The sequence below is a fragment of the Ambystoma mexicanum genome, chromosome 1q, assembly GCF_040938575.1.
Source record: "Ambystoma mexicanum isolate Mex_15411 chromosome 1q, UKY_AmexF1_1, whole genome shotgun sequence".
Classification (NCBI taxonomy): Eukaryota; Metazoa; Chordata; class Amphibia; order Caudata; family Ambystomatidae; genus Ambystoma; species Ambystoma mexicanum.
This window is the reverse complement of record NC_090922.1, coordinates 1,061,211,033-1,061,237,517: the sequence shown is the minus strand read 5'-3', so window position 1 is coordinate 1,061,237,517 and position 26,485 is coordinate 1,061,211,033. Positions and strand designations below refer to the sequence as shown.

At 47.2% G+C, this 26,485-nt stretch overlaps 1 protein-coding gene across 10 annotated transcripts in view; it reads left to right on the top strand.

Moving 5' to 3' along the window:
• The window catches only part of KYAT3 (kynurenine aminotransferase 3), a 597,660-nt gene that overhangs the window by 441,331 nt on the left and 129,844 nt on the right, over positions 1-26,485 (top strand). For all 10 annotated transcript variants that reach the window (XM_069641743.1, XM_069641748.1, XM_069641750.1 and 7 more), the window contains one exon: positions 20,989-21,175. In XM_069641743.1, the coding sequence (XP_069497844.1) occupies positions 20,989-21,175 (187 nt within the window). The remainder of the gene's footprint in view (positions 1-20,988; positions 21,176-26,485) is intronic.

Here is a 26,485-nt window from a genome sequence, read left to right as displayed (position 1 = left end):
CGGTTGTGTGCTTAGAATACGAACCCATCATATAAAGTTTCAGCCAAATCCGTAATTATTAAGGACTCTAAACAAGAAGGGCCAATATACTGTATCGAAGGCCTTTTGCATGTCCAGTGCTATCGCGACGCCTTCTGCCTCTCTGGGGATTTTTGCTAGAATGTTGTAGCATTGACGGATATTTGAGGCCGTAGACCTTCCCAGTACGAATCCGGCCTGGACTTCAAGTGGCATAAGGGGGGTGAGTAGAGTAGATAGGATTTTCGCTAATATTTCGTGTCAGTATTTATTAGAGATAATGGACGGTAGGAGCGCAATTCCTCAGGTTGCATCCCGGGTTTAAGCAGTAGGGTTATTATCGCTTCTTGGGTCGTGTCCGGAAGCTTGCCGGTTTCAAGTGCTTTGGACCATGTCTCGTGTAGCCGAGGTGCCAATATCTCTACAAACTTTGTAGAATTCGGCTCCCAGACCATTGGATTTTGGAGCTTTCCTATTTGGTAGAGCTTTTATGGCTTCCTTTATCTCGCCCACTGGAAGAGGGCTATGTAGTGTCTCTCTGGCATCTCCTGACAACAGAGTGGTGGGAATTCCAGCCAGATCAGTCTATTTCTTCTTCAGTGGCTGTACTTTGGGGGGGAATATAGTTTGGAATAAAAGTCATAAGACTTTTCTAATTTCTTCTTGCCCTGTAACAACCACTCCATCCTCTTTGGTTATCCATGGAGTGTTTACGCTACCACTTTCATTCCGGACCAATTGGGCTAATAATTTACCGCTGGCCTATCAAAATAGCGCAGTTTGCGGTCCGCTGCTGCTCGGAACTAGTCTATTTGCGTTTTGATGTCAGACGCTGTTTGTGCTGTGGGGGCCATTAAATACTGTTCTTGGAGTTTGGCTAGAGTGTCCTCCTTCCTCCCCAGTTCCCTGTGTATATCCTTAAGTACTCCAAATTCTGTGGACATAGCAGCGCCCCTGATGTACACTTTAAAGGCTTGGCACAAGACTGCCTGGCTGGAAATGGATCCATCGCTGTTTTAAAAGTAGTCGGTTTTATTCTGCAACAGGCTACTTTTATACACTGGGTCTGCCAATGCCATCGCCTTGAACCTACATGGTGCCCTACGTGGGTTGGCTTCGGGGATGACCATCAATAGCGTTATCGGGGAGTGGTCTGATAATGATAATCTGATAATGTTCTAGGGAGAATCGTGGCTTCTGTTACCCAGCTCAGCGTCGTGTGTGGTACCAGCCACAGGTTGATTCTGGAGTGCATGTGTACCGACGGATAGAAGGTGTATGCCCGTAGTGTTCCATGTAGGGAGCGCCAGGCGTCCCTCAAGCCGAAGTCTGCCATATGTGTGCGTACCGTGCGTGCCGCCCCTGTCGGGGTTCTATGAGTCATTGCTGTGCAGTCAAGGTCCACATCTAATATTGTGTTGAAGTCCCCCCTGCAGATAATGTGAACTGTTGGATACCTAGCACACTTTTAGATCTCAGTATAGTACCCCTGATCATCAGTGTTGGGACCGTATAGGTTAATCAGTAATACCTCTGTGGTTCCTAGTCTGCCATGCACCATCACATACCTGCCCTCTGGGTCGCTTTTCGTGGCAAGATGTGTAAACGGTAGTGTCTTGTGTACCAGTATCATTACTCCCCGGGCTCTGGTCCAATATGGCGTAAAGAATCGATGGTTCCCCCATCCTGGTGCGATTTTGCCTGCTTGTTGCCCAAGTAAATGCATTTCTTGTAGATACAATATCTGTGCCCCTGTTCTATTGACATACGCTATTATTTTCTGCGCCTTCACTGACATACCTAGTCCTCTGACATTGCAGCTCAATAATTTTATCACTTCAGGGTTCCTTGCAGACATTCAATCTGTTGTCCGTCTCGGGTGTCTTACCCCAGTATATAATATGCCCCATATTGTAGCCTTGTGTATTTTGGTTGTGCATTTTTTTGTCTTTAACACCCCAACTGTTCCCCCTTACCCCCACCCTCATAGTTCCCCAAACTTCAACTATGCCATACCCACCGCAACAACCCTCCATCACCACCAACCTAGCCCAAGCATCTAACATTTGCACACGCATTTGGGGGCCGCCTCAGGGGGGACAGCCAGGTTCTGGGACCAATGCTTGCATCATTATACTTTCTGGTTCAGCTAATAGGTTACCAGTACACATTTTAAATATGTTAAACAGCTAGGAGCTGGTAAACCAATACTATTGTAACAATGTACAGAAGCAGTGTCTAGGTGTCCATCAACGTCAATACGAAAAACGTAGTAGTTGCATCATCAATGGTGGTCGGCGCTCTCACCTCATGATTCACAAGCGCATGTCATCGCTCCCAGCTGCCTGCTTATCCGTTAGAGGGATATTCGTTTCTCCTTTGTTTCTTCGAAGGAGACAGACTCTTCTGGGAATGTAAAAAAAGAAGTCTTGTTTTTGTACTGCAGGTGCAATCTAGCCAGATACAACCTTGCGTAGGGAATTGCTCGTTCACGCAGCATCTTCTTCACTCCGGTGAATGTGCCCCTTTCTTGCTGTACTGCGAGAGTGTAATCCGGCAAGATGCAAACTATATTGGATCCCACTTTTAATTCCTGCTGGTCTCTGGCCGCTCGTAACACCAGGTCTCTATCCATGTTGGGTAGGTGCCTAGTTTCGGACATGCAACCAGTGACCTGTGAGCCCGCTCTACCACAAACATCACTGACCATCCAGGATCTCCGAGTAGTTCTTTAAGTAACTCTTCAACGGCAAGCTCCATCGGGCCCTCAAGTGCATCCTCCGGCACTCCGACTATGTGTATAGTATTATGGCGCAACGTCGCTTCCAGGTCCTCAGACTTCAGTTTGACTGTCCACAGATCCTTCGTCATATTGGTCACCGTATTTTGCAGCGTTGTGAGCGTGTCTTCAGTAGCACTGATTCTCGTCTCTGCTTCAGTAATACGGCCTGTGGCCTTCTCTAGCTGGTTCCGAATTGATATGACATTGATATTGATGCCAATAGTTTATCATTGAGTGTTGTGAAGCCCTGTTGCATAGATGTGAGGACCCCTTGCAGGTCCATGGGCACCGATGTTGTGGGTGTGGCGATCTGACCAGTTCCGTCTTTGCTCATGTCCGTCTCCTTGTTGGTCGGTCTCGTGTATTTTTCTATTGTTCCCCCTTTCTTGGTGGATGCCCCTTTGGGTCCTCGCGCTCAGCGAACGTGATGTTGCGATCTAGTGCCCAGCTGTCTCGGCGCACTCTGATCTCGCCTCTCAGGATCACCAGAGGCAGGTAGGCTTGGAGTGGTATATTTTGCGTCTGCTTTTCTGGGTTTCCCAGGTATGTGTTAGTTCACTGTTCTCTTTTCCCCACAGCAGAGGTCATCGTATGATCTCTTGGCCTTCGTCAATCCGATATCTGCTATTGGGCTAGCTGTGTTCACAAGCCTGGTATTTGTGGCCTGCAGTAAGAAAGTAACTAAGGCGTCTTCTTGTGCCTAGTGTTCGTGTGGACGGGCAGCCTTGAGCGCAGTGTTCGTCCTCGGCCACAGCTCAGTGGTACTCTTTCTGTGCTGAGAGAACCGCCCTGCTATGGAGCAGGGGAGCCTGCCACAGTCCTCCAGACGCTAGCTTCGTAGTAGCAGGCTTGTGCAAGGTGGCGCGCCGGCTGTGCGCGAGTGTGTTCCAACATTCCCCCCCTATTAGGCCTACATGTGCAGTGCTCGCTGGACCCCTTTACTGTACTTGCCATATGCAGGTATTAGAACGTTAGAGTGTCCCTCGCTCTTGCAGTGCCAGCAGGGACTACGTATTCCGCTATTTAATAGGTTCGTGGGCGTTATGCAGTACACAAGTCGTGGCCGTATGGTGAAGTACCTTGTTGTGATTCCTCCAATGCCGGTTTAGTGGCTCCACATCATTGTTCTCCCCCGTGCCTCTGAGCAGGTGCACTAGTGTCCGCTCTCCTCAGTGGGTCTGACCGTTGACAAGCGCCAAGGAGCCAAGCGCCAGGGCGCCAAGCCCGCTGCGCCCTGTGGTGGTGTTCCCAGTGCTTACCTGTCTCAGCTGGCACTGCTCTCACTCCTTCCGATCCCTAGAGGCGGGGTGGGCCGCTTTGGGTTTCTCAGATATGGGTCAATCCACTGTTCTCTCTTCTCCCCAAAGGAGAGGCTCCTGTATGGTCTCTGTCTCCATCAATTCGGTATTTGTTATAAGGCTAGCCGCGTCTGCAGTCCTGGTTATTGTGGCCTGTCTTAAAAGTGTAACTAAGACGTCGTCTTGTGTCTAGTTACAGTGAGGACAGGCATCAATGGCGCAGTGTCTGTCCACGTTCATAGCGTTATGATCCTATTTCTGTCTCAAGAGAACTGCCTTGCTGCAGACCAGGGGAGCTTGCTACAGTCTTCCGACACTAGCTTCGTAGTAACAGGGTGTTGTAAAAATGGCACACCAGCTGTGCTCGCATATGTCCCAACATTCACCCCAATGAAGCCTAAATGCAGTGCTCCTTGGGCACCTTCACTGTATGTGCCTTATGCAGACACTAGAAGCTAGAGCGTACCTTGTTCTTGTGGTTTCAGCAGGGACCACACATGTCGCTGTTCAGTATGTCCAGCTGTAGGATGGAGTTAATTGATATGAAATGTCCAGGCCCTGCTTATTGGCTTTGCGTGGTTTGTTGCAGTGTCATTTCTTGCCGTGGGTCTAAATGACTGGTAGGGGGGTGTCAAGCTGTCTATGCCCCTTCACTGGGCCTGTGAGCATAGCATGCCGGGGCGATTCATTTGAAACTCTTCGGTGCATTAACCTTGCCCTCCCCCACAATGTTCACGACCAGCAGGCCCGGGTCTGTCCTCTTTGTCGATAACCCTGTGCAACCTATGGTGGATTAGGAAGTCCCCTATATCTTATGAGGAGGGAGTGCGCCTCAGTGCGCGATGGGACTTGTGGGCCTCGCTGTGCCTTGCTGCACACGTTTATCCATGCAGTCCGCCCCAGATGCCCAGTTTACTGCCATGTCGCAACTTCACTCCACTCAGCTAGGAGCTGCCCGAGCTGCCCGTGCATGAGTCGCACGTCAAGGTCTGAACGTCCATACGGATTGACTTGGCCCAGCGAGACCAGGGGAGTGGGTCGGGCAAATCAGATGAGTGGACCCGCGTTGTAACGTTGGGGCCATCTCCCACTTCTCGGTCGTTCTCTGGGACTACCACAGAGCGGTCTCCTGCACATTAGGGGTGGTCCTACCGTTGCTGCGGTTATTCTTCCTGTCGGATGCGTTTCCACCCTTGCTGTATTTAGTTTGCGCTGGTGCCTCGATTCTTCTTCCAGAATCGCGCCTTCACGCAGGTGGGACCAGCAGGGCAGCCGGCTCAATCCAGAGGGCCGCCCAGGGACACGGCTATAATTTGATATATCTCAGGGTATGTGCACCGGATCCTTGCGATTTTTCATGCAGATGTGGGGAACAACGGTAGACACTCCTCCACTCAGTTACGTTTAAAACCGGACATTTTGGATCGAGGGAAATGTCCCATTCCCCAGCTAGTCACCAGAGCTCGTGCTTAAAGCAGCATGCATCTTCGTGCGCAACAGTGCCCCCCCTTTCCAAACCACTTTTCAAACATCCTTCTTTCACTTGGTACCATTTGCTCCAGAAACACTCCTTACACCAGTCCTCCTAAGACTTACAACACACACCACCCCTAAACAACTTTCACTCCTTAACAAATGCCTCATCTGCTCCTTCCCCCCTCCTGTGGGTCTCTTGGTCATGCTAGATCTCCAACTCTTACCTCATCCTGGTACTGCTTCCTGCTTACATCCCCCTTTCTCGACCAGGATTGGGTCCCTTTCCCTAGCCAATCTAGACAGGTCTTCCCCACCCGGGGTATGTGTGTTTAAAGTCATACATTCTGGCCTGAAGGCAAGGTGGGCATGGTTCCCGTTTCGGTCCCTGTTGGTCTAGGGTGCCACTAGATTGTTGCGCAGGCTTGCCTGTATTGCTCGTTTCTGCAAGGTCTCCTAGTCCACTGCAATCATTGGTGGCCACCCTCATACAACTTTTCTCTCTACCCACCATGGAGCACTGCAGTCTGTGGTTGTGGCTTTACTGTGGCGCTCTCTCTCTCAAAACCTTGTAGCACTGCAGTCTCCATTGGCGATTTAGTTGTGTGTGTCTTGCTCTTGCGGTCTCTCACTCTCTTGCTATCTCATATATCCCTGCAGCAGACTGGTGATAGTTTAGGTCTTCCTTTTCTCCATTTGTTGATTTTTCTTGCCTTCCCCTACTAATGTTGGAGTTCTGAAAGCAATAGTAAGACCCTGACAAGTATCTGAGATTTGAAGCAAGACTTGGCCTGCACAGAAGCATGCTGTCACAAAGGGGGAGAGAGAATTGGGGATCTGCCACTGCCATCTGATCGAGCGCTGGCTCAGCATTTCCTTGCATTCCTCCATCCTCCCGCGAAGAGGAGTTCTTACACCTCCTTGACAAGGCCAGCTTATTAGCCTCGTCACAATATAGTAATTTTTGCTTAGTATTAACTTTACACTGATCCTACCCATAAACATGAACCATTACACCTCTAGGTCCTCTCTGGTACTTATTAATATGAGGGTATAATTTAATTGATGTAACACAGAAGTTATCAGGCACATTATTCCCTAACTATTAATACCTTTAAATTGTATTTGAAATGGGCCTATGCACCCTGGTTGCCATGCAATACTCTGACTCTCGACTAGATGTACATATTCCCTTTCTACTCTTGTACATCTTGCAGTGTGATGGAGGAAGCAAAGTGCAGGAACAGTAGTACTTGAATCTGCCATAAACAGAATCACACGCATACAACAAAATGTTCTGTTGGGTCCCACCCACCAGAATCCACAGCAAAGTCGGGTCTAACCTAAAAATATCTGCCAAGGGCTCAGAGGCCGAAGCATACAGCAAAGGTAAAAGTGGGCATTGCTGCCGCATGCCAAAGGCCAAAAGGAGGGACGAGGAGTATAAAAGTGGCTGGCTTGATATCAAAGGCTAAGTATACTTGCAAAGAAAACCACTCAAGCCAAAACCCCTTAAAGTATCAAACGGGCAAATCGCACCGGACACAACAAATTGCCATTTCTGCAAACGAGAAGAGGACAACCTTGTCACTGTCTAGGTAAGGAAGTGATATAAAAAAACTCTTGGCATTATCTGTCGATAGTCTGCCATGGACAAATGCCGTTTGATCTGTATGGATCACTTTTGGCAACATCCCCCACCCCCTAACCTACAGCCTAAACATTTATCTTAGATTGTTGTGTTCATATTGAGTAATTTAATCACATCTTAAAACATAAATAGTAAATGACCAAATCCGACTGATCGTGGCCACTGTCAATGTTGCAACACAGTTATATGTTATGCTTATATATTTGTGCTTAAAGTTAGGTACCGGCTTTGTGTCAACAAACTAGAAAATACAGGTATCGCAGGTTAATTTATATTGATAATTAAGTCATAAGTGTTAGTAAGCTAGGGTTTGTAATTGCTCCCCTCTGAAGCAGCCCAGCTATTTATCCTGCCTTGTATTCGATTCTGCGTTACTTCATGTCATCAGTCACTTCCCTAGTCCTTAGTTGGTGAATATGAGTCATATAGATCTAATAGGAGGTTAGACCTAATTAGGATGAGTAGCCAAATCCCCCTCGCCCCCCACCCCAAAATTGTAAAAGGATGTTAAAGTCCTGGTCTTTACATTTTTTGCCACCAAAATGTTTTCCTTTCATTTTAAATGTGAGGTATCTAGTAAAGTTTTGGGGAAGCTGAAATAAAATAAATCTTTCTCTATCAGTGGAACCCCCAAGATATATACAGATTATCTGGTATCCATACACTGATGTGATTTGTGGAAGTAAGGGCTCTTCCTGTCTCTATTTGGGGGCACTTGTCAGCACGCAAGGCTACCAGTGCCGGTGCACCCTACCTCCCCTTTAAGTCTCTTGTATTTTTCAAGGTTTTTTCGGACTATGGTAATTTTCCCATAGTACGTGAAGCCTGGATTGGTTGGTGACAGCTATACCTTTTATTTTATTAGCTTTTTGAGTGCACTACTCTGCGCCTTTTATTTTCTACCACATAACATTGTTTGATCCCTTTTGCCTCTTCACCTCTTTTGGCTATCTTTCTCCCAAGCAAGGTACCATATATGGGCATCCTCCTCACTGCTCTTTGGGAAGTATCCTTTTGTGTGCTTGGAACAGGTTCAGGCTGGTTAAGGGGTTGCAGACAGACCAGTACACATCCTGGACCTTAGGTGAGGTCATTGCTGTACCTAAGCTAGCTGTCCATGATTGGACAACCACCCAAACCTTGCTTGTTGCACATCACCTGGTGGGTGGGCTGGGTTGTCCTCAGCTCAGGATGTTGAATATTTGAAGGGGATTTGGGCCATTCCTCAATCAACCACTGAAACCAAGGATCCCAAGCACGAGGGGCCGCAGAGAGACTCTGGAAGACCACCATTGCCCTAGCTGTCTACCACAAACACAAGCTCTGCTCTTCTATTGACGGGGGAGACAGTCCACGGTGCTCTTTTGGAATGATGGGCTCATTGAAGTCCTGCATTGCCGAGGTAGTCGTCCTGGAGCTCTAAAGAGTCGTAGGCCTTTAGCTTTCATCCACCATACAAAGATTGGACTCTTCCCGTTGCCTGGATCTCTTGCAGCGTTGTGCTGTCAAACTCGCAGTGCAACCTCATTGTGGGCCTGGACATCAGGGCTCCTTAACAAAAAGAGGAGTCCTGTTGAGCTGAGGTTTGACACTTACCTGGTGATTACCCAATGCACTTCGCTTTTTGTAACTCAAGTTAATTGGCAAACGCATCACAATTCTCCATTTGCAAAACAAAAGGTAAATATCCGAAAAAATATTATCCTTTTAATACTATTTTTCCGTTTGCAAATAAGATACATTTTTCTGTTATGCAGACAAACCTATGGTTTTCAATTGAAATGTGTGACATGACTTGGAACATTTTAAATTATAGTTTGATGAAAAATGGTGGACATACAGTAATATCTTTTTGGCAGGTGTCCACTTTCTTAACAGAAACAAAACATGCAGCCTAGGTTATGTCTCTGCCACAGCGTGTTTTGCTTTTGTACTGGCGACATTTCCATCTAACACTCTTTCTTTCTCCTTGCTCTATATGTGTCTTCTGTGTTTTTTTTTTTATTTTAAAAATGTTTTTATTGGCATTTGGCATTCGCTGTTATATTTCCAACCAGTACAATCGTGGTTTTTTATGTCTATGTATGGTTACAAATCTCTTATGTCTTACAAGGCATGGGTGTTATTAAACAACAAACAAAACAAACAAAGAAATAACGAGAAAGAAAGAAAACGGAACAAGTAACAGTGGTAACAGTGACTGTCCTTTGAACTCTGTGTGGTTATAGTCCTCATTTCCGTAGATGAACCCCAATCTCCACTCCATTGGGCTCTGGCTGGTGCCCCTGACACATAGGGGGGGGAAGTGGGTGTAGAATGAATGCTACTGTGCGTGGGTTAGGCCGTTTTGCCGGTTGTGGGGGGTTGGCTCAGGGAGGCTTATAGCTCGTCGAGAAGATCATGTCTCTCAGAAGGGTCTTCCAGACCTCCAGTGTGGTGCTCAGGTCTTCTCCGCCCCGATTGTTCGCTTCCTCCCATGCTCTGGTTTCTGCTGCCGTCCATCTTTCCATCTCCCTGATCCAAGGTTCGTACCTGGGGCCTGCTGAGGATTTCCAGGCCATTGCGACCGTTCTCTTTATAAGCACACATGCTATGTCCATCAGCTTCACCAAGTGTTTGATTTTGCCCAGTCTCGGGTAGGTGCCTAGGAGGCACTCTTTCGGAGTCCATTCATATAGCTCAAGGCCAGCTTTCCTGCAGGTCTGTTCGGCTGCGAACCATAGTTTCTGAGACTTAGGGCAAGTCCAAAACATGTGAATCATGTCAGCTTGATCAGAGGAGCACCATGGGCATGCCGGGTTGACTTTGTCATTGAAGGTGGATACTCTATGTGGGGACATGTAGGTCCTATAGAGGACATTGAGTTGTATTAGTCTGAATCTTGCGTTCCTAGATATCTCCTTCGGGTGTGCTAGGGCTCTCGACCATTCTCCCTCCGTAATTTCGGTCCCTAAGTCGGATTCCCATCTCTCTTTCAAACGTGTGCTTCTTGGGTTAGGCCTATCGTTTATTTGGGCGTATAGCCTTGATGTTGGTTTCCAGCCATCGCTTACTCCGTACATCTCCTGGGTCAGGGCATGTGTTTCAGGCTCCTCGGGCCATACATCCCATTTCTTCTTGGCGATAAATTTCACCTTTTGGTACCATAAGTAGTGGCTCAGGGTGATCCCCTCGTTCTCTTGCAGTGATTCGAAGTCCCTGAATTGCCCTTCCTCAAACATATCTCCCCACGTGTAGATGCCGAAGTTTTCCCATCTCCTCATTGTTGGTAGGTCGCCGGGGGCTTTACACATGTCTGCTAGGATGGGGGTTTCGGGTGAATACGAGTGTTGTAGCCCCAGCATAGAGTTAACCTTTTTCCACACCTGTCGACCCACCTGTACTATTGTGGGCGGGTCGGGAGGCCCCATTTTGTTGATCCATATCAGTTCTTTAGGGTGTAGGGGTGAGGTTAGATGGCAGAGGAGGTTTGTCTCAGCTGAGGGCTCGTCGCTCAGCCATTTGGCGACATGTGTTAGTTGGGCCGCTAGGTAGTATCTTCTGAAGTCCGGTAGTTGGATACCGCCTGCGGTGTAGGGAAGTGTGAGGATGTTCAGTGCAAGCCTGTGCCTGGATCGGCCCCAAAGAAAATCTTTGATCAGGGATTCCAGTTTCCTGAAGAAGGATGGGGGAATGTAAAATGTTATATTGGTGAAGTGATAGAGGAATCTGGGCAATATTATCATCTTGGATATTGCGGCTCTGCCCATCACCGAAAGCGGAAGTTTCGACCAAAATTTGACGGATCTCCGTACCCCCGATAATGCGGCTTCAGTATTGCTTTCGTGAGTGGAGATTGGTGTGTGCTTGATGGTGATGCCCAGGTAGCGGAAGGACTCTGTTTGCCACTGGATTCCAATCTCGGGGAGTTCTTCTGTGCTCCTTCCCCTGAGGCCAGCCAGAGGGAAGGCGGATGATTTCTGCCGGCTGAACTTTATGCCTGAGTATTTCGAAAAGTTATCCAAGATATCTAGAGCTATCGGGGCATTCATCTGAGGGTCACGAAGATATAAAAGAACATCGTCGGCGTATAGGGAGATGATGTTGTCTGTACCGGCGATGGTTATGCCCGCGTCGAATAGCTGTTTCCTGAAATAAATTGCTACTGGTTCCAGCCCTAGGATATATAGCATTGGTGAGAGCGGGCATCCCTGTCTGGTCCCCCTTTGGATAGCCCAGGCCCCTGACACCATGCCCCCTGTTTTGACTCTTGCCATCGGGTTATTATATAGTACTTTGACCCATCGGATAAAGTGTTCGCCCATACCAAACTCTCTCAAGGTTTCGATTAGCCACTCCCAGAAGATCGAGTCAAAAGCCTTAATGGCATCAAGCGAGAGTACCGCTAGGTCTTCTTTGCTTTCCTCTGTTTGCGCCATTATGTGCTGGAGCCTTCTTAGGTTGGCTGTAGTGTTGCGTCCAGAGACCAAGCCGCATTGGTCTGCGTGAACCAGGGAACCTATCACCTTTGAGAGCCTCTTGGCCAGTATGGTCGTAAGTATTTTGCTATCGTAGTTTAGGAGAGCGAGTGGGCGATATGAATCACATTTTTCGGGCGGTTTGCCAGGTTTGAGCATTGGCACTATGAGGGTTTCTCTCATGGTGCCTGGTAGTATGCCCGTCTCAAATGCCTCCGCATAGACTTCATGCAGTATGGGGGACAGGATCTCTTCGTATGCCTTGTAAAACTCGGGGGTAAGGCCGTCGGTTCCAGGGGTCTTGCATGTGGAGAGGGATCTAATCGCTTCAGTAATGTCTTCGATAGTAATGTCCTCTCCTAGCATTTTTCTTTGCTCCTGGTTCAGATTTGGTAGGCCGACTTCTTCCAGGGTGTCTCTTATGTCTGCTTCGGGAATTTGGTCGCTGTGGGCATACAGTTCTGCATAGAAGTCGGTGAAGACCTCATTTATTGCTTGCTGTGTTCTGTGGACTGTGTCATTATCGTCCCTGATCGCTGTAAGGGCCCGCTTCGGATGTTCCTTCCGGCACAGCCAAGCTAGTATCTTGCCTGGCTTATCTGCCTCTTTGTGTGCTCTCATGGTGCGAGTGGAGAAGTCAAATTTCGCGAGCCTTTCCCATGCGGTTCTGCATTCCTCCCTGGTCTCCCTCAGCTTTGTCTCTGTCTCAATTGTGGGAGGGGAATTGTTTTCAAGGTGCCTGATCTTTTCCTCCTTAGCTTCTAATTCCTTTCTTAGCTGCTTCCTGATTCCACCCGCCTCAGCCATTACCTCTCCTCTTGTCACCACCTTCAATGCTTCCCAGAGAGTACTCCATTTTTCAACTGATCCCTTATTAATTTCCACATACTCTTCTAGTTTCTCGGCCAGGTGCTCCCTGAATGCGGGGTCAGTCAGTGTCTCCACTGGCATACGCCACGTTGGGATAGGAGGTAGGGGGGGGCGCAGGCGAAGTTGTATTATTAGCGGGGAGTGATCTGAAATTGATCTGCCCAGGTACTCCGCAGACTCGACCCGAGGGGTCAGCTCGTCATTTATAAAGAGGTAGTCTATCCTGGTGTGCAGGTTGTGAGGGGCCGAGTAGAATGAATAGGATATATCCGTGGGGTGAAGGTCCCGCCAGGTGTCAACCAAGTGCAAGTCCTCGATTGTTTTGTGGAGGGCCCGAGCAGGGAGGTAATTGTGTGATTGTGGGGTGGTGGATCTGTCCATTTCCGCATTCATGACGCAATTGAAATCGCCTCCCCACAGCAGAGTGTGGTCCCTGTGAAGCATGACTTTGGCACACAGCCCCTTGAGGTAGGAAGGTATGCCATGTTGGGGGAAGTATGAGTTCATTATACATATTCGATTGCCCTCCAGCATGCCCCATACCAGCAGGTATCTGCCTTCCTTATCCGACTCTACTCCCAGCTGTTGGAATGGTGTGTCCGGGCTCACCCATGTGTATACTCCTCTTGCATACTTCGAGTAAGATGAACCATTACCTTGTCCCCCCCAGTAATTTGTTAGCTTATCTGCAGTGTCGGCAGTGAGGTGCGTTTCTTGTAAGAGGGCAACTGATACCTTCTTCCTCTTTAGGTAAGAATGTATTCGATTTCTCCGGAGATAGGACCCCATCCCCCTTACGTTCCATGTGATTACCCTAAGTTTTGGCGCCATTGCTTGATTGCATGAATTGTCGGGGAGAGATATATGTCCTCTCTGGGGCTTGTTCGCTTGTTATTGTGAGCCATGGTTGGTTCTGGTCGCGTGGAGTGGTTCACTCTGTTGGTTAGTTTTGGGTTCGATTCCATTTGGTCAAAGGTCTTCAGAGTCAAGGCAGTTAAAACAGTGCTAACTTGTGTGAAACAATTATAACTGGTGCACCCAGCGACTGGCACAACGGTGGAGTGCTCGGGTGCTCTCGCGCCGCCTGTCCCAATCCGGGTGTCTGGCGCGAGTAGGTGAGTGCTGGCAACTGGCCTGCACTGATCTTTCGTGGGGTCGTGGTCTGTGTTCATGTGTGGTAGATCGGGTGAGCCCCGCAGTCATTTAGCTTCTCACATTGTAGTTTTGCTTCTAAGGTTGGGGTCTCCTGATCTCTCAGGTGTTTGTGGGAGGGTGCAAGCACCTGTGTCGGGGCGTATTGCCCTCATCCTTGGGCACCCTCATTGTGTTTCCCATGCGGGGATTCGACAGGAACCTCGGCCAGGTTATTGTGTTCCATCCACAGGTTGGCCGCGGCTGGTGTCTCGAGGAATATCGCTTTTCCTTTATGGATTACCTTCAACCTGGAGGGATAGAGCAACATGTATTTTAGGTTTAGTTTCCTCAGCCTGGCCTTGATTGGGACGAAGGAGTTCCTCGCTCTTTGTACCGACTGAGTATAATCGGGGTATATCGTGATTCTTGAGTTGCCTCGCTCTATCTCTCCTCCCTCCCTCGAGAACTTCAGGATCACCTCCCGGTCTCGGAAGTTAAGGACCTTCGCTATGATGGGGCGAGGGTAGGAGCCTGGGGGGGGGTTTCTTCTGGAGCGATCTGTGAGCTCTCTCTATGGCGAAGCCCTGTGAGAGATTTGCCACCCCGATCTCTTGTTGGATTAGGGATTCAACGAAGGCCGTCGGATCAGCAGTCTCCGTCCCCTCCGGTACGCCCAGTATCCTAATGTTACTGCGTCTAGCGCGGCCCTCCGCTTCCTCGGACCTCGCCTCCAGCAGGGCTACCTTACGTTGAAGGTCTGCGAGTTCTGTTTTCATGGCTGCCGATTCAGTTGCCATGTTTTCCTGAGAGGACTCCACTATGGTGACGCGTTCCGTTAGGTTGCGGGCATCTTGCCTTATCAGTTGGATGTCGGCTTTTACTTCACCGATCTTCGTGTCGATAAATGATTTTAGGGCCTCAATCGCCCCCAGCAGCTGATTGTGTCTGGTGTCCGGGCTATCCCGTGTTGCTGGGTCGTCCGATGTGGTCTGGGTGGTGGGGTTAGATTTCGCCGTGACAAAAGGATCTAGGGTGGCATTTTTGGCTTTGTTTCTTGCTGTGGCCATTGTGGATTGTCTCGGGCCTGGTTGAGGCAGGCGGGCGCTCTCGTTTTTTTTTCCCCCCGGGTTGATTTTAATGCGTGGCGGTGCAGGGATATTAGGCTTTATTTGATCCGGGGTCTGGGTGCCCAACGGATGTGGTCGCCCTGCTTTAGTGGGACAGGAGACAGTGGGGCCCGGGTCGTTCAGAGCTGCAGCGTTGCTCGCGTTGTAGGTCCGGTCCCTTGGTGTGGTAAGGTTGGTTGGGGGGGATGCGGGAGCAGGGAGTTCAGTGGGAGCGCCGCGGTGTGGGCTCTCAGTATTGCTCGGGGTGAGTCGGCAGGGTCCCGCAACTCGGTTAGTAGGTGGTCGGGCCTAGCTAGGTATGACCCAACCCGGACACTGTGGCGAGGTCTGATCCCAAGGAGGGAAGGGTCTCACCTGTGAGCGTTATAGTCCGGGCAGACCTGGAGACCGCCGCCGGCCCAGGTCGAGGTATGCAGGTCTGCGTAGGCCGGGGGGATCCGCTCGCCGGGAAGTTGAAAGTCGGGGTCGCGGTAGATGGCCCTGATGATCCGGTGGTCTTGCCCCAGTCGCACTTCAGCTACGTCGTTACGGGCACCAGCACCGGGCGCCCAGTCTTGGCCCCCCGCCTGCGTATCGATAGGGCCCAGGATCAGGTCGCTTCGGGGTGCACGCTCCTCATCCGCTCATGTCGCCACGGCCGCCATCTTGGGAGTCCCTTATGGAGTGCAGGGGGCGCCGGACCGGAGCGTCCCAGCGGGCCCCGGAGCTCCGATTTTTGTCGGGTCAAATCGTCGGGTGTAGTCAATCGCCTGATGTACGGCTACACCGAAGGCTGGGTGCTGCAGGCAGCCCACACCACCCAAATCGAGGAGTGATTGCGCGGCTCGCCGCTCCCGTGCGCCTCCCTCAGGGGATAGGGGGGGCCGGGCCGAAGCGTCGGGAATGCTCCCTGGTCCCCGATTTCCTTCGAGGGAAGTTGTAGGTTGTAGCCAATCGCCTGATGTACAGCTGCTCCATAGGATGTACAATATTGCTGGATTTTTGGTGCCCAAATCAGGATCGGACTGCGCGGCTCGGCCAGAGCTCAAGGGAACCGCGTCCTCACACCCTGAGCATCAGGCCACGCCCCCGTGTCTTCTGTGTTATAACATGTCTTTTCCTCTCTAGGATTAAATAAATGTGAGCGGCATCATGTTTAGGTAACACAAAATACGGAAACGAATTATTTCTGGTGAATTACAAATACTCATTTAAGCTTATGGAGAGTTAAATAAAACCGGTTCTAACCCTTTATTGGACTTTCACTCTACTGCTCGAAGGTGTGGCAGCAGTGAATAATCTGATCGATTTCCGTTTGCTATTGATTTAAACAGTGTATGCGAGTCATGCACGTTTTTCTTACTCAGCCTTGGAATGTTTTTATTGGCCTGCTTCTCTGATGAGAAGCACAGACATGTTTTGTCAGTCTAGTCAAGAATAAATGCGCGCTTCTCCCAGCGCTCTGTCACCATAACATTTCATCATCAGCTCCTATCTCCTGATCATTGTCCGTTTTTAAAGAAAACACCTTTATTAGATGTAAACATAACTTTCTTGAGAATGTGTGAATCAATTATTTTGTTCTCTTAACTCTTGTTTTATTCATATTGGATCTAAATCAAATGTCGACCACAGATGGTGATGAAGATTTTCTATTATCAGTGCTTAATTTGACTGTCGACCCTTATTTGGGGATCAATAGACATGCATCCCATTAGTCCAGCCTGGTGCTCTTCAGAACCGTTTGGTCACTGACTGAGACCTTAACGGCAAAATTGTGGGCCTCAGCTGTCAAAGCTGTTGACCATTCTTCTCCTGCGATCATTGCCGAAACCTTTGGAGAGAGCATTTGCTCCCAATGGCCCTGACTTACCTGGGGTCGTTTGATCTGACCAGGGAATGAAAGATGGGGATTGCGAACCCTGTTTTGCATTCCCCATTTCACCCATTAGGTAACATTGGGCATATAGCCCTTCCCTTCAGCTATCTTTTGTATGCGTTTGGTGATGCAATGGAACACAGGAAAAGGAACTCTTGTTGGGATTCCCATGGAGGAATGGGTTTGGTAGCTACTCGTTATCTTTTCAGGAAGCCTACTATTAAAATTACACACATTGGATCCGGGACACGAGTACAGTCTAATGCACTGAGCCCAATGGTCCCTATGGTAGAGCTTTGAATAACTTTTGAAACTCCCCCCCCCAAAGTAACCTAAACTGGTTTACCTACCTTGAACTCTGTTTAACACGTGTTCTTAGGTGGACGTATAAATTTAGTTAGTTTAGACTGGTATTGCCTCACAATTTGAAAGGTCTGTAATACATTTCTGTGACAACTTCCTGCCCCCCCCCCCCCCAATTATAAAAGTACTTAATTAACTGTGTAGATAGTAAAAAGCGTTTTTTGCCGCATTTTGGACACCAAGCTGTGACGTGGTATTTTAGTATTTTGACTTACTGCATCTGTTCTGATTAATAATTGATAACCTGTTGCTTGACAATCACCTGTGTATGTAAATTGTACTTAAAGTTCTGATATCTTTGGTGTAAGCCTTACTGCTCAGCCCGTTACTAAGTGTGTTTGGTTAGACTTTGCAGGTCCACTAAGGTTTAATTCTCAGAACCATACACTAGTACCGGTTCTGAAAAACCTAACGGCAAGTGCATTCGGTTTATATTCAGATCCTGAAGTATACAAATGGCTTTAAGTATGTATCCTGCGACATCTCTGAGAGAACGCAAGAACAACAATAAAGGATTAGTTTGGAAGAACTACAGCTTAGCAAAGAAAATAGTTTTCTGCATTAGAGCTAGATTACAAAGGACATGAACCTTCATTCTACTCAAATCAGTGCAGTAAGAGTTATTCACCTTATTGTACCATGCAGCTTATCAAGCCATGCCAAGTCATGGTAGGCCTAAATCTGTGCCCCATACAAAATGATCAATTGTTACAGATGGCCTCAATAACACACCAGCTCCAAAAGAGAGTTCAAGGGTTTTTATCGATATGATGGAATGGGATCTAAGGGCCCTCCCTCTCTCTCTGTCCTCTAGAGATAGCGTGTCCCTACCACATGAGGCATCCCTACTCCCCAGGATGGTGTCTGAGTATTACCCCCTACTGCATCTAAGTTCTGTCTCCAAATGATGGCCTAAAGGCAAATGCCTTATCTATTTACTTCTCTCAGGGAAATCCTAGGTATGACCTACTCTACTTCCCATGTTAGTTTAGTGGGTTTTAGGGGTCCTTCCAGTGACTCCAGCACCACACTTTTCTCTCTCATACCCTGGTATTAATCTTCCTATTTACATTTGCCCATCTCCCATTCTCTTCCTACTCTCCTCCCTTCAAGTCACCCACCTTCTCTCGTACTTTGCTACTTCCTCCTCTGTCTGTCTGTTGTATCTCTCATGTCTTTGTCTCCACCCTAATCTTACTTTCTCCTACTTTCCCTCTTACATCTCCCCCTGTTTGCACTTCTGCTCTACCCTCCCTCCTCTGCACCACTAGTAATTTCCACTTGCCCCACTACTCCTACTCTCCACACCTCCACTACTCCACCCCAGCATCTTCTCAGCCACCCTCCTTTCACTCGCTCACTCACCCTTCAATCACTCCCTGCCCTCCCACTATCACTCTCACTCACACACCTTACAAGCAAATCACAGAGTCTCCACCACATCATTATGATATGTCCTGCGCTATCTGAAAAAAGAAATCTATCTAGTGGATGGTTTATGAACAACCGAATCTCACTTTTGCCCGAAGATCGATGGGCATCACTGGTTACAGGAAACGAGAAAAAAACGATATTTGCCCTGATATCCCTTCCTCCCTTTTCCTATCTCCTCCCCTTATTTTCTTCTATGCACTTACTCTATCAGAATTCTCCCTGGACCTAGCATGATAGCATCCTTGTCTGTCTCCTCCCCGCCCCTTTGTCTCTCCTCCCCCACCCCCCCGAGCACTATCTGAAATGTCATCAGGCCTAGTACAATAGTCGCTTGTTTTGTTCCTCCCCTCCCTTTCTGCATTCTCTCCCTCACCTTTTGTTTTTCTCTGGCTCTACCAGAAATGTTGTCAGGCCTAGTACGGTAGTCGCCTGTCTTGTTTCCATTTCCTTCCCACACTCCCCCTCCCTTCCTTAAATATGTCTTTGCTCTGAAATGTCATCAGGCCGAGTACAATACTTAATTTCACATCCTTACTGTTCATGGCCTGTAAGAATGTCCTTGTATTTTTACTTGTTCCCTCCCTTCCCTTGAAGCGCTTTGAAACACATTGTGTATAGGCACTATATAAATAAACTATCATATCATACTGCCTACAGACATACAGGCACTTAAAGGGGACAGTAGCTGGGGCCCTTCCGACTGCCACCTTTCCCTCCTAGGGGTAGGACTGGCTCTAGCTTCCATGCTGGTCGGTCTCCACCCCAGGCCCATCCCCTCATGGCAGGGCCTGACTACTCCTGACCCTGTCAAACAGAGCAACAGTATGCCAGCTGAAGCCTCCTAAGTGTAAATTAAAGTGATCTAAAACTGCAATGAGATAGGCGCTCAGATTCTCAGACCCTTGTCCACGCTATTCCCACCTCAGCTTGTCATTGTACTGTAATCCTAAGCATTTAAACACTTATACAAGTTCAGGAGGCACTCCAGGATAGAATATAAACATATGAAGTTAATAAAACCTTAATTTTAAAACAAAAGTACATTTTGGCAGTCTGGGGAGACAGCAACACCTGACAGGTTTCACTCGAAGGGTGATTTTTGCCATTTTCCACAGTATTATTAAGGCCTTCTAGTACAATCACATGACGAGGTTCTTCCATCATGGCAGACCTCTTAATCTGGTATTGCTACATTATGTAATCATATGTTACATTATATAATCATATGCACTCTTTGTTGGCCATAAACCGCTCAATTCAAGCACATTAGGCTAGCAAACATGAACACAAACCATAATGCAATTTATATGGTGAGAATCATTATTTACCATAACCTCAGCATAAGACCAGCGACATACAAACAAGACCATCTTTCAAACGTACATGTTGAATTTTCCAAAACATTTATTGACTCTATTAAGCCTCCCCCTCAGCCAAACCATTTGGATTTCTTGTATCTGAAATTTCGACTGTGCCAAACTACTTTGGAATTGTCATATTTGAGCTGTCGATCTATCAGTTCGTAATAGGTCAGACCCTGCTCTAAGAGCCTTTGTAGTACAGAAAGGTTGGTATCAAAGAGAATCGCACTATTGGAATAGCATAGTCTAACATACCATCGTGTATGTCTGACCTGTGTTTAACCGCACATCTGGATTTTAGTAATGCACATTTGTTCCCTAGACTGGGAAGATACCTTCTCGGTATCTGTGGGCAGGAATAATGTTAGGCTCTTTGTGTATATGTTATGTGTCATGTTTAACTTCAATGTTTGGTTACTCAGTGGTGACATTTCTCTTGGTCTTTTCTGACATCTTGGCATTAGCCAGATTAGTCTGGCCAGAGTATTATGCCCCTGCTTTGTCAATAACCTGTATTTCTTAAACAATCGATCTAATTTGCACAAATGCAGCAAATAAAGCACATTCTAATGCTGCAGAAGTGCTTAATCTCTTTCCTGTGTGCCCTCCCCCCACCCCCAACATGGCTTTCCCCTAACCACTTTTCTGGGTGCTAATCTCAAATAAGCCTTCAGGGTTAGATGGCATAGGACCACCTCCCCCTGTCTACCAAGTGTAATTATAAAACCACTTTCAAGTTCAGTTGCCCTTGACTTAATTGAGCTTTTTTTAATGAGTCCTCTGGCATTTTCTAATTTCTTATATCATCTCTACGCTTTGCCATTAGAACTGATTTCTCCCTCCGCGTTGGTCAGGCCGCCAATATCTGATGACACTAAACTATACAGAATTCTGTATATGGTGACTTATACCAAAATGAGTCTTGCTTTGGAGTTACGGGTTAAATAAAAACACATGTTCCGACAAAAGCAGGGATTAATTTACAGGCTTAATCAGAACATTCCCTTAAGCAGTATGAATTCGCCTCTGCAGCCATCTCTTGTCCACTAAACCAACAACAGAATAATTGCAAATACCCAATGGTGCAAACTGTAATTATTTTTGAAGCAATATATAGAAGAATTATATTAAAATAATATGTAATTATTTTTGATACCCGCAGGAGGCGTTGGCTCAGTCTCTTTTGAAAGATGTTGACCGTATGGAGGATCCAGAGTGTTACTTTAATGCTCTGCCCAGGGAGCTGGAGAGCAAGCGTGACAGGATGGCAAGTCTACTCTGTGGGGCCGGGCTGCATCCTCTCATCCCAGAAGGAGGATACTTCATAATAGCTGATGTTTCTGCACTTGGTAAGTAAATGTGTTTGTGCAGGTTCAGGAGTATGACTATGTCTCTGTCAAACACCTAGTATTTCTATTGATCGGTTCTCCAAATAATAGCTGTGCCATGCATAAGAAGTATTTAATTAATGGGGACTTTTCATAAGGTGATAATTAAGAATAAAAGCCAAACCATTCATGTGTGATATCCTTACAATAACAGTGTTCTATTTTGCAATTAAATGTTGAGCCTGGATGACAAACCTCACTGTACAGGATGGGATGAGCTTGTCTCTCTAGTGATTTTTTTAAAATGTGTTTGTATACTGCAACCCTGTGCATTAAACCATTTATAGGCCCTTCAATTACCTTGCCACTTTAAGAAACATTTGGAATTCATAGTTTTAATATAATTCTTCTAAATATTGCTTCATGGCAGATTCCTCTTGCCTCCTAAATGTTGTAACTATAGATGGTGTTATTACCCAACCTAATGGCACTCAATTTATTTTCCTTGGAAGGATGAAGTGCTGATTCGCCCTTGCTGACATTCAAACTTGTGAAGAACAAGCTTGACACACATCAGAGGCGAGAGTTTAATCCATGGACTATACATCTAGCATCAACATTTTAAAAAATGGCTTCTTCAAAGAGGTTTGTCGTGCAGAGTAGTACTGGTTTGTGCGGTCAAACATATTGCCAACTGAAGTGTGTGGTACTGGCTCACACCACCCAGGCTACATAGCTCCAACTGGCCAAGTTGGAACATTTACTCAAATACTAACATTCCACATACACACCAAACATTCTCTCATGACATCACACAGACTCCAAGCAACCTCTCATGACAGCAGCTCTCACAAACAGGGTGGGGAAAGGCACAATACAACACACCTCACTTCCTTACAAAGACAGGCGAGACGCACATCCTGGAATACTCGCACAGAACACCACGCAGGTACCGATGACGTTACAAAACAGAGCATATCAATGGCCTATTTAAAATAAATCAATTTCTCCATCAAACATTGGTCTGCATCACTAAAATAAGTATTCCATGTAAGACTTTCGCTGTTTGCCTAGAGAGGCTTTTGAATGCCATGCTCATGGAAATGGAACAGGTAGAGGTGGCCCCTTGCCAAACATGGCAACGCCACTTTTTTTAGGTGTCACAGTCCATGGGTTGACGGACAACACAAAACCAAGTGTCATCAAGGTCCTTTATTGAAAAACAAAAAAGCGAGGGGTATTAGGTTGAACTGAAGTAATGTTGCGGGAATCAAAGAATACCTTAGCTCATCAGTGCTTCCCTCTCTCACTTATTCTCTGGAACCTGTTTGTCAAACAAAGCATCACTTTCTTGGCTTTTGAAGTTGAATGCTTGGCTATCATCAGACTTGTCAGGATATCGCCCCTTCCATGATGTGTACTCTTCGCCATCACACCCGGTACTCTTGGTTGCCTGGACATGAGACAAGTGTCAGTCTCTTGATTATTTTAGTAAAGATCGCAATAGGCCATAGGCTTGTCAGACTTAAAAGCACTGGAGCTGGCCACAGACCCTGCTACAGTCTCGCCAAGTATTTTGGTCTCAACAACCCCTTTAGCTTACTGACACTTGCCTACTTCTCCCATGTCTCTTTCCACCTCGTTGCCTTGCCATACTCTGCTCTTCTCCTCCCCATAGACTATCTTACTGTTTGCTGCTAAGACAGATGGTGGCCTTCTCTTTCTGGTTAATGATCTTGTCTCCACCTCCGTACTGTTATTAGTACTCTCCCCTACCGGCTGATTTTCATTTCGATCTGCCTTTTCTCTGTGTCTTCATCTACAACTCTTTCTTAAAAATCACAACCTCCTATTTACAGATCCTACTACCATCCTGCACCTCTTTGCAAATTGGCCAACTTCTCTCTCCACCCCCTCCTTTTCACTCTCCACTAAACCCACCCCTCCTTAGCCTCCTCGATGCACCTTTGCACACTATCCTTCTCTCCACATCTCCAACTTCTAACTCCCACTTCTCGCTAAAACCTGTGACTCTTTTATAGCCCTGTGGGGCTACCCTCTGACATTGTGATTGTGTAAATCATTTCTGCTGCAGTTTTGTTATGGGGGAATCCTTTAGTTGGTTAATTTGATGAAGGTCAACGAAACCCCCAGCGGTCTACAATTGCTCAAATTTTGATGCTAGGTGTACTGCAACTCAGCTCCACGGCTCATGGTTTTAAGACAGCGGGTGCCATCTTGGATTCATTCTTTCGGCATCTGCAGCTGAGGTCCCTTTAAGGCTTGCTTTCCTTATTGTAGATGGTGGGTGAGGACTTGGGCTGGGCTGCCGTCCACCGACTCACGTGCTGTGGGCAGTGGTGCTGGGAGATGCAGTGAGTGATTGCTTTCCCTGCTCAAACATGTCTTTAAGTCAACATTGTTCTGCTCATGGGGACTTGTTAAAGCCGCTCCACAACAGGCTGTGGCTGAGGAATCGTCTTGCTTTATCAGGTGACTCCAACGCAGTCCTCACAAAAACCCTACCAAAAGTCTCCTCTGAGGTGGCCAGGGAAAGGCAGACGCTTCCTGATCCTAACCCTGGGGGCAGTGTTAGTCGGGAGGATCACCTGGGCGGGGGAAGGGCCCCAGGGAAATGAGGACTTTGTGGGATGAGAAGCAATATTTGACTACCTCAAGGAAGAAAGGGAATAACCTTCATACTGGAATATGTAATGGCTTGTTGTCAGACAGCATTTATTTTCTCCAAAAGATTGTTGGAATATAAATGAAGATATCCACAAGGAGTTACATTCTGAGATTCAGAAGAAGCCTCTTAAAATTACTGACATTCATAAACTTGAAAACCCCTGAGTCCCATAGAAATAAGTAGGAAAGGTATTTTAATGTTACAACTTTAAATCCTGAGAAACCATAGTCTTCCTTAAAGTCAAAAACTTCATGGAATCATTATAGTACTTTGGGGAATATGTATAAGATAAATAGTGAATTTGGGAATGATAATTTCACTGTTAGAACAGCTGAATGTGACATTATGAACTACATGTCCCATAAATCCCAAAGTACTGGGATGATGAAGATGCCTGCAGAGGTTGCACGGTGTAGTGTCCCTTTTTTGCTAATTGTCCCACTGTCGGATGAGCATTGGTGGTGGACGAGCTATCAGTAGATGGAGAAGTCAGGCAAGCTCCAAAATTGACAGAAGCGGGAAGCCGGGAAGAGGAGGTTGCCTGGCCGTGCAGGAAAATCAAAGCGGCAGACCTGGAGGCAGTGAGGCAAGAGGAAGCGCACGCCACACACAGTGAGCTCACTGTTATATTGTGACCCCTTAGTGCTCAGTAACCACCCTCTAGCCCGATCCAAGAATCTTATCCTCAGAATTGAGATAAACAAAGTAATGTTGCAGAGGAAGAAGTCTTTTGACTACCCAACTAGTGCACAGCAGATAAATCTTGCTGTTGTAAACCAAGCTGATATAAAGAAGCGCAGAGTGCAGAATAAGAGCTTAATTATCATACCAAAGGGGTCCGATTGTGACATTGTGGGGGCCTAATAATAAAAACAAACAACAAGGGGCAATATCCATAGAAGCAAAGACCAACTACCATTGTCCAGGCCAAAAGAAAAACCTACCTAGGCAATTACGAAAAAGACCCAGAATTGCCCAAGCCAGAAGAAGGCAGTTGCAAATGTTATCAATGGTAAAAACTGTGGATGTCCATGATTTCACTGTATTTACTTCACCTAAAGGTGAAATCTTCACATTTTTTTTCTTTCAATTTCTTTTCATTATGCAGGGGGAGCTCCCGCCCTCCACCCCACTTCCCCGACCTTATCCTATCCCTTACTCCACCCCCGATCTGTTTTGAAATGTACCCACTTACCCAACCGAATTCGAAGAAACATTTTGTGAAGATTTCACATTAGATGAAATTGGATTCGGTGAACTCTAGGTATCCCAAAAACTCTTGCCAATATGAAAAGTAGGTTCCAAAAGAAAAAGGTGTAAACCCACATTGCCAAAGAATTGTGGATGTGAAACAGAATTCTTATCAGCAGTTGGTTGATGCTAAAGGGAAGAAAGTAGTATGTGTAATAAATATTACTTGTTTGGTTCTTGTTTCCCTTGAAGAGCTTTTAATACCCAATGTTCTGGAGCAAAAGACATTGCTAACCTGTTTAAACGTAACCTTTACCACAGAGGTATTTACAAGTAGTAGTTTATTCTGGCCTGGCAGGGGATTATATTCGGTTAGAGAATGTTCTAATAGTCTGATCTGTTCTGGCAGGAGATTGGGCCTCATTAAGACTCCAGCGGTAGCTGTGCCGGTAAAACCGGCACGTGCCGGCGGAGTCATTTTTTTTTCGGGTAATTGCCGATTAGTGGATGCTGGGAAAAGAAATGCTTCCCATTCCCATTTGAGCCCATGGGTATGGCGAGGCCGGATTTACCTCCTCCGTGGCCTACATCACAGAGCTGGTTGTGGCCTCCACCTCCCATGGTTTCCCCAGTCCCATCCTGCAAAATGGGAGTTTGACACATATGGCAGTACCATAAGGCGCACATGTCAGTCACAGGAAATATAGGCAAGGTTCAAAAAGAAAAAGAGGGGAACTGTCATGGTGCATACTCCCAAACATCTGGAGCTGACAGGCCTACCCCAGTCACTGGCACCCATAAGGGTTTATAAAGCCCCAAAAGGTTGTCTTAGGACTTCCTGGACTCAGTCCTGGCGCACGTAATATTCTATCTGGTGGTAAACTGCATGGGACTTCCAGCCTACCCTGGGTGTGGCTGAGGGACTACTTTACCTAAGATTGCAGGATGAGGCTGGAGGGACTACTTTACCTGGAACTACTTGCAAGTCTATTTAAACCACACCCTACAGACAGAACACGCTTTGCGTTATTCTGCACTCCTGCAGAATAAGCTCACCTGCTCACCGTGTCTGCTTAGTTCCAGTACCCGAACTTCAACAGCCACGCCTGTCCTGGGATCACGATCCATCGGCACCTGAGAAGAAGGGAAAGAAAGGAACAGGAATTAGTACAGCAATTGAAGCCTTACCTGAAGCATTCCATCCGAAAGGCCGCGCCTTCAGCTGCTCTCCAGACCATCGCACCTGCAGAAAAGAAGGCATCTGCATGAATAGCCAATACTCACCCGGAGACTGCTTTCTTCTAGGATGTCATTGAAGCGGTTCATCCAATCGCCGCTCCAGAGCCGCGCCACACCTGCATTGCTGAAAAGGAAAAGAACAGCAGGTTAGTCGCGCTCGGGAAAGAAACCATTTATAAAGACATTCAATGTCACGCACTCACACTAATACT